The sequence below is a fragment of the Lissotriton helveticus genome, chromosome 3_1 (genome assembly GCF_964261635.1).
Source record: "Lissotriton helveticus chromosome 3_1, aLisHel1.1, whole genome shotgun sequence".
Classification (NCBI taxonomy): Eukaryota; Metazoa; Chordata; class Amphibia; order Caudata; family Salamandridae; genus Lissotriton; species Lissotriton helveticus.
Window position 1 is genome coordinate 318,202,389 of NC_136061.1, and position 12,519 is coordinate 318,214,907.

Consider the following 12,519-nt stretch of genomic DNA (forward strand, 5'->3'; position numbering starts at 1 on the left):
GCCTGCCGTCCCAGAATCGAAGTGCCAGGTTAGCTCCCCGCCGCTCGCTGGATTGTCGAGAGCGGGCGGGGAGCTGATGGGACTGGCCGGGGAATTGTGGAAGGCTCATCCTCCGCCAAGGCTGTCCATAACGGAGCAACACGGTGAGGCGCCCTAGCGGGGCTTGTGCAGAGCCAGCAAAGAGCTGACTTTGAACTACAGCACAGCAGAATTATTTTGGTAATAATTTTTAGAGACTTGAGACCATCTTTAAGGAAAGAACTTCTTAGCAACTAAGTGCAACCATTAACTAAGTGCAACCATCAAGATTACGTGCAACCATTGATTAATGACAATCATCTTGTAACTGTTTATTTTTACTGCTGAAACTAGATAAAGTTATATTTTTACATATACTTACATGTGTGGTCTACCTTTGTGGAGTACTGTGTAATTATTGTGGTGATTGAGTGCAAATACTTTAACACATTGCCTTGGGGGTAAGCCTGTCTGCTCGTGCCAAGCTACCTAGGGGGTGAGCAGGGGTTATCTACTGTGTGTATCCTTCTACCCTGACTAGAAGTGAGGGTCCCTACTTGGTCAAAGGTACTTACCTCTGCCAATTAGAGACCCCCAGTTGTAACATTTGTATATCTTCATTGTATATTTTGATGGTTGTTCACATTTCCTTCCTTCACTTGTGAATTGTTGTTTCCCTAAGGAAGGGGGATATGTTATACTTAGCTTTGGTGACTTACCTGCTACTCAGCTGGTGTGGCTCTTGGAATGCCTGATGACATAATAGAATCCTGGGTGCCTGGCTTGTGTGGAGTGGCAGTTGATGGCAGGCAGGCTGAGTGGCAGGGAGGCCGCTCCTGGTGGGGTATTTGTTATCATCTTTACTTATGATCTTGAACTTGAACTTGGAACTAAGTTTTATTAAAACCAACGTGTGATATATACCTGGCTCAAGGACTTCTTTATTTACAACATTGTCATCTGTAGATAAAGAGAAGACAAGCTGGGTGTCGTCTGCATAGGAAAATATTGTAAGGCCCGCTTCTTCTGCTATAGTTGCTAAGGGGCTAATGTAACCATTAAAAAGCAGTGGACTTAAAATAGAGCCTTGGGGCACTCCATGAGGGGAAAGGAGAGAGCTGCAATTATTATTCTTAGTGAAAACCTGGAAGGTACGATTCGATAAAAAACTCTCCAGCCATTTCAGAGCAGTGCCACCAACACCCTTCGATTTAAGAGTTTGGACCAGGGTCACATGTGATATGGTGTTAAAGGCGGCACTCAAATATAGTAGTATGAGTGCCACTGTGCTACCCTTATCCAATCTCAGACGAATCGTTTCCAACACTCCCAGGAGTGTTGCCTCAGTTGAATATCCTGCTCTGAACCCAGATTGGGACAAATGCAAGAGATTCTGGGAATTCACAAATTCCGTCAGTTGATTATTGACATGCTTTTCTAAAATTTTGGGAAATGCAGGCAGCAGTGAGACAGGGCGAAAATTGGAAAAGACTTCTGGATCAGCTTTCGCTTTCTTCAGTAAGGGGAGAACCATTGCGTGTTTTCAAATGTCCGGCACCACTGCTTCCTCAATTGAGGCATTAAGAAGTTCCCTAATCCTATTTAAGATCTGTGGATACAGTTTTTTTAGAATGTGTGCAGGGAAAGGGTCCTTCGGGGAGCCCGACTTAATACTATTTAATATATCCATAAAAGATGTTGTATCTAGCAGTTGCCAACTAGTAAGTATGTTCCCAGAAGATTCTACCGGCTCACTAAGAGGGGTGGGAATTGCTAACGTTTGAATGGGTTCAGAGCTCTGTTCTCCGTTTGTACTAAATTCGGTATCAATTTTCTCAATTTTCTCATTGAAATAACTTGCTAGCTGTTCACATTGTGTTACCGATAGTTTTGGTGGTTCTGATTGGTGAGCTGCACCCGACAGTTCTTGTACAACTTTAAAGAGAAGTTTCGGATTATTTTGTACAGCCAGAAAGTTATTTTTAGTATATTCCGTCCTTGCCGTCTTCCATAGTGACTGGTAGGCTTTAATGGCTTGCTTGTAAGACAGTTTTTCCGCCGGTGCATAATGCTTTCTCCACTGCCTCTGTAACACCTTATATCTCGTTTTTTCCGCTTTAAGTGTCTCCGAGAACCATGGGGCTGGAGGACGATGGTACCTCGGTTTGTTCTTAATTAGCGGAATGAGTGTATCTGCAGACGCAGTTAACCAGTTGTTGATGATATTCGTATCTGAGATTTTGACTTCTTTTAAGTCTGGTTTCGAATTAAGCATTTAGGCGTTTAAGAGGTCCATGTTAAGCTTTTTCCAATTTCTGGACCAAATTGCTTCGGCAGTGGCAAATGCTGTCTTCTGGTTCGCTACCTGCTTAAGCTTAAAGCTAACTAAGTAATGGTCTGACCAGAGTAGAGGTGTCGTAGGATCGCATGTTATATTATTTAAGTTGGAAAAGATAGGGTCTAACAAGTGTCTTGCTTTGTGTGTGGGGCCCGAATTACGTAGCGGTATATTAAGAGCGTACAAGTCAGAAATTACCGTAGAGCTAATGGAACAGTTGAGGTCATCAAGATGTAAGTTTAAATCTCCTAAAATTTAGAAATTAGTGGCTTCAAGTAAGTAAGGGGCAATGAAATCTGGGAGCGCCGCCGCCCAGGCTCCTGCTGAACCCGGGGGCGGTAAATCAGCATCCCCGAATACGTGAATTGCGGTGTGAGAGCTAATTTAAATAGGCCAGCTTCACAATTATTTAGTGGTAATTCCTCCCATTTACAAATAAATTCCATTTTAAAAATAATACCATTGCCTCCTCCTATTTTGTTTTTTCGATCCATCCTAAGGATCGTGTGTTCAAGGGAATTGCAGTAGCGATGTCAGGTCCTGAACTGTCATTAAGCCATGTTTCCGTCAGGAAAATGGCATCAGGCTGGAAATTACTTATTAAGTCATATATATCTTCTTTATGTTTTGGCAGCGATCTACAGTTTATGCTGAAAAATCGATAGTCTTTGGTAGAAATTTCCTCTTTATACTTCACACAGGGAGTAGGATTATTGTGGACCAAAGTATCACCTCTCGGAAGTTGTAAGCTCCAAGAGAGGGAGAAATTGCAACCGGGGCAAGGGGCAGAAAGATTCTCTGGTGTCAGCATCTTACAATACCTTTGGCAGTTAGGGCGAAGCTTGATGAGGTCTTCGTGGGAGTATAAGTGGGAAGGCATATTTTGAGCAGGGGGTATGGCCCCTGGTCCCGTTCGGTCGCGGACGGGCACAGGCGGGCTTGCCTTTGGCGCGCCTTCCGCCCACTGCGCGCGTCCGCTGCGCGTCGCACTCATGTGTTCCCTAAATAGTATGGGTAAAAGTAGTCCCGCCCCCTGTCCTCTAATCCGGAAGAGATGTCTTTACCTCCTTCACTCCCTCCACAACAACCAGGAAAGACTCGTGGTGGACCGGGGAGTTAGCGGAATGAACTGCGGGTGTCAGAGAAGCAGCGTTCAGTGGTGAGTGAGCAAAAGAATTTTCACAAGTTAAAAACACAGTGTGCTCAAAATAAATTGAGTTCTTTAAAAAACGGTTATCATGCCTTTCCTGTAGCACCTAACGAGTATTATTCTCCAGCGCCCCTACCTTTGGCTTAGCACGAGTCCACTGCGCGTCGCCCGCAGGTGCTCCCTAAATAGTATTGGTCATTCAAACATTGAATATAGCAGTAAATGTAATTAGCATGCAAGTATGCTCCACAATTGTCCTAATCGGCCAGCTTTAGTGCTGGTGCAAAAGTCTTCTTGACCTCTTTTTTTACCTCTTTCTCTGTAGATAACTCAACTACCACCCTCCAACTGTGTCCTTCATCTCTCCGTAGCCACTCCCCCTCACAGCTTCCGCCTCAGACTCCCCAACTACCACCCTCCACCAGTGCCCCTTATCTCTCCATAGCTCCCCCACACCCCATGACCACCTCCTCAGATTCCCTCACTGCCACCAACCACCAGCGCCCCTCATCGCTCTGTAATTCTCCCACCCCGTGACCTCCTCCTCGGATTCCCTAACTGCCACCCTCCACCAGTGCCCCTCATCTCTCTGTAGTTCCCCCCCACCCCATGTCACCCTCATTGGATTCCCTAACTGCCACCCTCCGCCAGTGCCTCTCATTTCTCTGTAGCCCCCCACCCCATGACCTCCTTCTCAGATTCCCTCACTGCTCCCTCTACCAGTGCCCCTTATCTCTCTGTAGTTCCCCCCCACCCCATGACCTCCTCTTCGGATTTCCTCAGTGCCATCCTTGACCAGTGCCCCTCATCTCTCTGTAGTTCCCCCCACCCCATGACCTCCTCCTCGGATTTCCTCACTGCCAGCCTCCTCCAGTGCCCATCATCTCTCTGTAGTTCTCCCAACCCATGACCACCTCCTCGGCTTCCCTCACTGCTCCCTCCACCAGCGACCCTCATCTCTCTGTAGTTCCCCCACCCCATGACCTCCTCCTCAGATTCCCTCACTGCTCCCTCCACCAGTGCCCCTTATCTCTCTGTAGTTCCCCTCCACCCCATGACCTCCTCATCGGATTTCCTCATTGCCACCCTCCACCAGTGCCCATCATGTCTTTGTAGTTCTCCCACCCCATGACCACCTCCTCGGCTTCCCTCACTGCTCCCTCCACCAGTGCCCCTCATCTCTCTGTAGTTCCCCCCACTCCATGACCTCCTCCTCGGATTTCCTCACTGCCAGCCTCCACCAGTGCCATCATCTCTCTGTAGTTCTCCCACCCCATGACCACCTCCTCGGCTTCCCTCACTGCTCCCTCCACCAGTGCCCCTAATCTCTCTGTAGTTCCCCCACCCCATGACTACCTCCTCGGCTTCCCTCACTGCCACCCTACACTAGTGCCCCTCATTTCTCCATAGCCCCCCCACCCCATGACCTCCACCTCAGATTTCCTCACTGCCACCCTCCACCAGTGCCCATCATCTCTCTGTAGTTCTCCCACCCCATGACCACCTCCTCGGCTTCCCTCACTGCTCCCTCCACCAGCGCTCCTCATCTCTCTGTATTTCCCCCACCCCATGACCACCTCCTCGGCTTCCCTCACTGCCACCCTACACGTGTGCCCCTCATTTCTCCATAGCCCTTACACCCCATGACCTCCTCCTCAGATTCCCTCACTGCCATCCTCCACCAGCGCCCCTCATCTCTCCATAGTTCCCCCCAACCTGTGACCTCCTACTCTGACTCCCTCACTGCCACCGTCCACTAGTGCCCCTCGTCTCTCTGTAGTTCCCCCCACCCCATGACCACCTCCTTGGATTCCCTCACTGCCACCCTCCAATAGTGCCCCTCATCTCGCCATTGCCCCTCTCTCATATCCATTCCATTTGTTGTATAGCGCTCCTCATTAGTGTAGGGTGTCGCAGTACTTTACATAACAGCACATATTATACAGACAATAAATCCGTCTACGGGGAATGTCAAATAAACCAATGAGGATTACAAGGTGTAGAAATCACGTCATCCACACTGGTGGGCAGTATATTTTACAAGGGTTTGGTCTGGGGAAGCACAAACTCAGGATTTAAAGAGTACTCCAGTGGTTGGGGGTTGGCTTTACTGATAAAAAGGTATAACTGCCCAAACAAACAATTTTTAGTAACATTAGACTGTTGAAAGAATGGAGAAGTTCTAACTATCACAACACAAAAAAGCGAAGTTTGTATGCTGCTCTTTGAGGACAGTTCATAGGTTACTGTCCTATGTTAAGATAGTAACGTCTGAACTGCAAGTAATACAAGGATATCTGTGAAAGAGGTAGTAACCCACTGAGCATTTCCCATAAAATTAAGTTTTTCTGCATTTAAAAACGACCAAAAGACAAATGGTTGCTCTGCAGCAGTATCGTAAATCACCAGTTATCTGAACAGTTTTTATTGTTGTTGTCCATCAGTGGCAGATTCATTGCGAGGGCCAAGGCTCATGTTTGGGTGGGCCGGGCTCATGTTTGGGTGGGCCCGGCCCACCGGGCCCACCTTCTAGAAACGGGCCTGATTATAACTAGTTCTTCAATCCTACCTGCTGCATTTTTAAAAAGACTACAATTTAATTTCCTCCTTAAAGTGAATTTGAGTCACTGGGAGCAAACTTTGCAATAATGGGTCTCTGCTATTCACTCATACATAGATGTTATGATCTGTAGGATGTTAACAGTAATGCGATTTTGATCAGTTCAATTTAACACTGTGAAAACAACTCTTCGAATCGGTTTTTAATTTGAAAAGATAGACGGAAAAATAACTGTTATAATCAACAACACAACATAAACACATTTCCAGCTGTGACACTAGACACATGTAATAATAGTGGTTAACTCTTTGCCCTAACCCCTTAGCCCCATAAAAAGAAACCTTAATTCTATATCTTTAACCTTATACCCTTAACCATTTAACATTACCAATAACCCTAGAACTAAACTCCTATACCCTTAACCATATACATGTAACCCGTATACCACATACCCTTAAACCTATACTCTAAACCCATAACCGTATACCATTTACCCCTATATCATGTATCCTTAACCCTGTACTCAAACACTTACCCTGTACCCTTAACTCCTATACCATATACCTTTGACCTGTACTCCAAATCCTTAACCCTACACCTCAACCCTTTAACCCTATACCCAATCCCCTTAATCATAAATACCATACTGTTAACCTCCCTACTGTATGCCATATACCTTTGACTAATACCCCTAGCCCTTAACCCATAACACCTATACCGCAAAGCCATAACCCTTAACCCAAATACCCAAAATGTAAAACCTAGCCCGATATCCTAACCTCATACCGTTAACCTATATACTGTTAGACCTAACGTCTGACCATATACCTCCAATATGTGACCTTTAACTCTTAATCCCTTAGTATGCCTGTTGTTGGAATATGGTCTATTAGTAGCGGTAAGTAGGTAGCTACCACTAGTAATAAGGCCAAAATCACAATGTAAAGCCCAGTCAAAGTCTCAATAAATGTTTCTTCTGCTCAACCCTTGGTAGCTGGCAGCGAGCAGGCAGGCTAAACTTAGGAGACTGTTGAGTAAAGCATGTAAAAACACAAATATATTAAATAAGTAAGACACAACACACAATAAAAATCCAATACCAAATTATAAAAATAGGAAATATTTGTAGGATTAAAATGACACCAAAACAATAAAAATCCAATTTAGGGAACCAGAGATATGAATTTTTAAATATTAAATACTTTATAGTGCCTAATAACGAAAAGTGCCAACTTGAGACATCTGGTCGTGCTTGACCGGGACAAAGTCAAAGTTTGAGGCAGACCAGGATGGAGGGCGGGTCAGATACACTGAGCTGTAGTCAAGTCAAGTTTTTACCTTCAGACTTAATCGTTTTCTGGAGCTTTTTCTCTGCATGTTGAGTGAGAAACCTCCTCAAGCTTGGTTCTGAGTCGACATCAATGGCTTGCTACAGGGCGAGCCCTGTGAAATCCTAGAAGTCTTGAGCTCCGTAACTTTCAGCGGGACTAACCTGAAATCCAGGCAAGGTTACTGTTCAACGTCAGCACCTTGACTCTCGATGATGGGTCGGTCCACTTATGGAACTTTGTACAAAAAAATTCTCCAAATGTCTCCATGCTACTGGAACTTTATTCAAGAACCAACCTCTGTAGGGTTATCTGAAATGGAACATGTTAGTACATAAAGGCTTCCTTCCAGTCTGTTGAAAGCTTCTTTTGTGGTTACAGGGTGGACCACAGAATGCTTTCAAGAATGGGACTCCTTCATCGATTTAGCGATCCCAAGCATGTTAATGTTATGCATTGAGTGGTGGGCCTATGAAATTGGAAGCTTCCTGGCAGGTGAGTGCTAAGCTGCTTCAATTGAAGGCAAACAATGTATAATTTATTTGGGTTTGGGATATTTAAAAATATATGTTCTCCCCCTTCAGGTATAATCAGCATGGTAGAACTTGGTGCCCAGTCTATAATGTATGAAGTGGCCACAGTTGTGTACATGGTGAGTATTTCTAGGGCTTTTTATGGTCACTGAGCCATTATCCATCATGATTAAATATATAATACATGGGATTCTGCAATCCCCATATAAACAGATGTCTCTAATTTCTTTATACTACATGGGATTCTGTAATCCTGGTATAAACATTAGTCTCTAATTTCTTTGTAATGAGTAACTTCTGGCACACCCATTCACGGATTATAAAGAAAAGACGTCAGAACTCAAATATCATAAGTTATATCAGTCAAGTTCTGATGTCACAATGCCTGCTGTGGAGGTGAAAGGCAGGTCAGGTCAGGTCGCATAACTGAAGCAGCTGTTTAAAGCAATGAAAAGGGAACATTGCATTTCTTTCTTGTGCTCTATTTCTTAGCTTATGATGACAAGCAGAGTGAACAGGTTCATTTTTTGCACTTCTTAGATAGTGAGAGAAAAGCTAGAATCTTTCTACCTGTTTCTACACATTCTGAGAAAGTGCAGATTTTCTTTTAACTTGACTTCTATTGAACTGTTTCTAATATCTGTTTGCAACAAATAACTAACAGGTTTTTAATGTGTTTAGTTTTGCACTAGTGGTTTTATTTTTATTCTTTATTTTTTCAAAAATGCTTATTCTTTCACGTGAAAAAACCATGCACCAAGGAATTAAGTGGTTTTTGGGAAAGGTGATGGTGTGACTATGTATTATATGAGATAAAGTAACCCCTGACATACATGATAATAATATTGCAAGTTACCTCGGAGTTCCATAACCTTATAAAGGGACTAGGACTTCGGCCTCGTTCCTCTATATGGTTATGAAACTCCTCAGTGACTTACTATATCCTTATAATGTACAGCAGGGGGGTGCTGCACCAAGTCACCACTTATAAAAATAGAAGTCAGAACTAGACTATGTTAAGGTTATTACAGTTGAATTCTAATGTTTCAATGCCTGCTACCAAAGCCAGCAGCCAACGTGAAAGACAAGTCAGGTCACGGAGCATATTTAAAGCAGCTGTTTAAAGCAACAAACCAAACATTGCTTTTCTTTCTTTCTGCTCTATTTTACTAGCCTACAATGATACACAGAGATACTATTTGCATTTTTTGCACTCCTTAGATACAGAAAAGTTAAAATCCTTCTGCATGTTTCGACATATTTCAGCAGAGTTCAAGGTTTGTAAAGTGCAGATTTGACATTGAACTGTGAGGGGATGTCTCCCTGTAAAGAAGAAGGTAAAAGAAAAGAGAAATAGCAATACTTGAAGTCCAAAGGTGAAATTCATAAATGTTGGCAGGTAGTGGTGATTGACACAAGCCTGCATGGACCTGAGAGAGGAAAGGCGCAAAGGGAGGTCCTTCCGCCCCCTACCAAATCTCCCACTGGCTACACAGAAAGAACCGGTGCCAAACTCCAGACCATCCTTAATCTCAGGCCAATGTATTTTCTGGCTGCCTTTAACCCAGTTAGATTAGGCAAAATGTTCCACTGCCATTTGGCGTGGGAAGACCACAAGGTGTCAGATTAAGGCTGGAAGGTGGGGTGTCTGGGGCTATTGTGCAAAGAAAACAGAGGGGCATATTTACAACGAAATGTGGGAGCGTGGTATTGAGCCAAATTTGGCAGCACCTGCGCTCTGACATTTTTAAAAAGCAGGGATGTGCCATATTTATAACAATACCTTGCACCCCTGTGTTTTACCTGGCGCTAAAATTAGCTGCCTAGAACCAGCGCAGGCACCCTTGCACCATAGTGTAAGAGTGCCTGCATTGCAAGGAATGACTGTTTATGTGCAGGAAAGGGCACATCCTGCACATAAACAATCCATAATGGTGATTTGTTACTTCTGTGTGTGCTGCAGACTGTAGCACAACTAGAAGTAGCAAATCATCATTATTTAATGATTCCTTTCTGCACATAAACAATCATTTATGGTGTCGAGCTCTTTCAATGTGTGCTGCATAATGCAGCACAGATAGAAAAAGCAAAATCGAGGAGAAATAAGGAAAATGCTACTTACCCAGTATGCATCTGTTCTTGGCATGTAGAGCTGTAGAATCACATGCTATGCATAGATCGCCATCTGGTGTTGGGCCCGGACGTTTGCACTTTGTTTTTGTTCAAAGAAGTCTTTCCATTCACAAGGTAAGTGACTCCTCCTTTCGGGGATCGTGCTCATGGGCATCAACACCATTGTTAGATTGTTTTCCTGCAGAGGGTGAGAATGGAGCAAGTAAGAGTAGAATAGAGATGTCTGTGTGTAGTTGTCTAAGTAAGATAGTACTGGAACAGATACAGGTATCTGGGGAGGTGGGTGGGTGCATGTGACTCTACAGCTCTACATGGCAAGAACAGAAGCATACTGGGTAAGTAGCATTTTCCGTTTGAGGCATGTGAGCTGTAGATCACATGCTATGATTAGACTATACAGCAGTAATCTCCCAAAGCGGTGGCTAACCTGTAGATGTTGCAGTAGTTTTAAATAGTGTATGTAAACCTGCCTGGCCCACATTAGCTTGTTGTCTGGCTAACACATCTACACAGTAGTGTTTTGTGAATGTGTGTGGTGTAGACCATGTTGCAGCTTTACAGATATCATCTATAGGAATATTTCCTAAGAAAGCCATAGAAGCCTCAGTTTTCGAGTGGAATGCGCTCTAGGGGGAATGGGTAAAGTTCTTTTAGCTTTTGCATAACATATCTGAATACATTTAACTATCTATCTGAAATACGTGATTTAGAAATGGGATTGCCTTTGTGTGGTGGAGCAAAAGCCACAAAGAGTTGTTTTGTGTTACAAAAGGATCTTTTTCTTTCTATGTAATACATCAGTGTTCTTTTTACATCTAAAGTATGAAGAGTATGTTTTGCCACAGAATCTGGTTGAGGAAAGAACACAGGCAACTCAACAGATTAATTGATGTGGAAGGCAGAAACTACTTTAGGTAAGAATTTAGGATTAGTACGAAGAACCACTTTATTTAGGTGTACTTGTAAAAATGGTTCTTCTCTGGATAATGTCTGAAGCTTACTCACTCTCCTGAGTGATGTGATAGCAATGAGGAAAGCTAGTTTCCAAGTGAGAAACTGTAGTTAAAATTTACGTAAAGGCTCAAATGGTGGACCCACTAACCAGGTAAGGACAATATTAAAATTCCACGCTGGGGCCAGTGGAAGTCTTCAAGTAATAACTCTTTTGAGTCCTTCCATGAAAGCTTTAATAGCGGTCACTCTGCAAAGGGACAGGTGTTGTCTGTTTTGAAGATAAGCAGCTATTGCAGCGAGATGTAAGCGTTTAGACGTATACGCTAAATTTGAACGTTGTAAATGTAGCAGATAACAAAATATATTTTGGGAGGAAGCATCAAGTGGATTGACGTGATTGTTATTACAATAAATAACAAACCGCTACCATTTTACTGCATACAAGCTCTTGTAATAGGTCTTCTAGCCTCTTTAATAATATTCATACAGTCTGGTGGAAGATTTAGATAACCTCTATGACTTCAGGTGCCAGATCGCAAGATTGAGAGGTTTGGGATCTGGATGTCTTATCTCTTCTTGGCTCTGCGTGAGGAAACTGGATGTGAGATATAGTTTTTGATGAGGAACTACTAATAGTTCTAAGAGGGTAGTGAACCAAGGTTGGCAAGCCCAAGTGGGAGCTGCTAGGATTAGTGTGAGGGATGTTTGCCTGGGCTTCTGAACCACTAGTGGAATGAGTGGGAGAGGGGGAAAAGTGTAAGCAAATATCCCTGACCAGTTCATCCATAGAGCATTGCCCTTGGATAACGGGTGTGGATACCTGGAGTCGAAGTTTAGGCATTTTGGGTTTTGGTGTGTGGCGAACAAATCTATGTTTGGAAAGCCCCACATCTGAAAGAAGGGGAGGAGAACTTGAGGGTGAAGTTCCCATTTGTGATTTTGTTGTCTCTGCTGTCTGATTGTCCACTCCTGGGAGATGTTCCGCTAGGAGATAATTCTTGTGATGAATCGCCCATTTCCAAATGTCTTGTGCAAGGTGTGACAGTTGCAGAGAGTGTGTTCCTCCCTGTTTCTGTATGTAATACATTGGTGTCATGTTGTCTGTGCGTATCAGGACAGCTTTGCCTATAAGGCGAGTTTAGAAGGCTTAGAGCTCTAAAAATAGTACTAACAGTTCCAGATAATGTATGTAGAGATGTTTTCCCGTTTGCCTCCACAATCCTTGAATCGTAAGAGTTTGGAGATGGACTCCCCAACCAGTGAGCGATTCGTCTGCTGTCAGCACTGTCTGTGGAATTGGATCGATGAAAGGCCGCCCTTTTGTAAGGTTGTGTGGATTCCACCACTGCAGAGAGCGATGAGTGCAGCCGTCCACCAACAACAGATCTGTTAATAGCCCGTGAGACTCATTACACTGACTTACTAGGCATTCTTGAAGGGGACGCATGTGCAGTCTTGCATAAGGAACTATCATGATGCAAGATGCCATCATTCCTAGTAGTTGC

At 43.9% G+C, this 12,519-nt stretch overlaps 1 protein-coding gene across 1 annotated transcript in view; it reads left to right on the plus strand.

Moving 5' to 3' along the window:
• SLC47A1 (solute carrier family 47 member 1) overlaps positions 1 to 12,519 on the plus strand; it is a 945,948-nt gene that overhangs the window by 725,072 nt on the left and 208,357 nt on the right. Inside the window, exons 9-10 of the mRNA XM_078683588.1 lie at positions 7,776 to 7,889; positions 7,979 to 8,046. Coding sequence (XP_078539714.1) covers positions 7,776 to 7,889; positions 7,979 to 8,046 — 182 coding nt within the window. The remainder of the gene's footprint in view (positions 1 to 7,775; positions 7,890 to 7,978; positions 8,047 to 12,519) is intronic.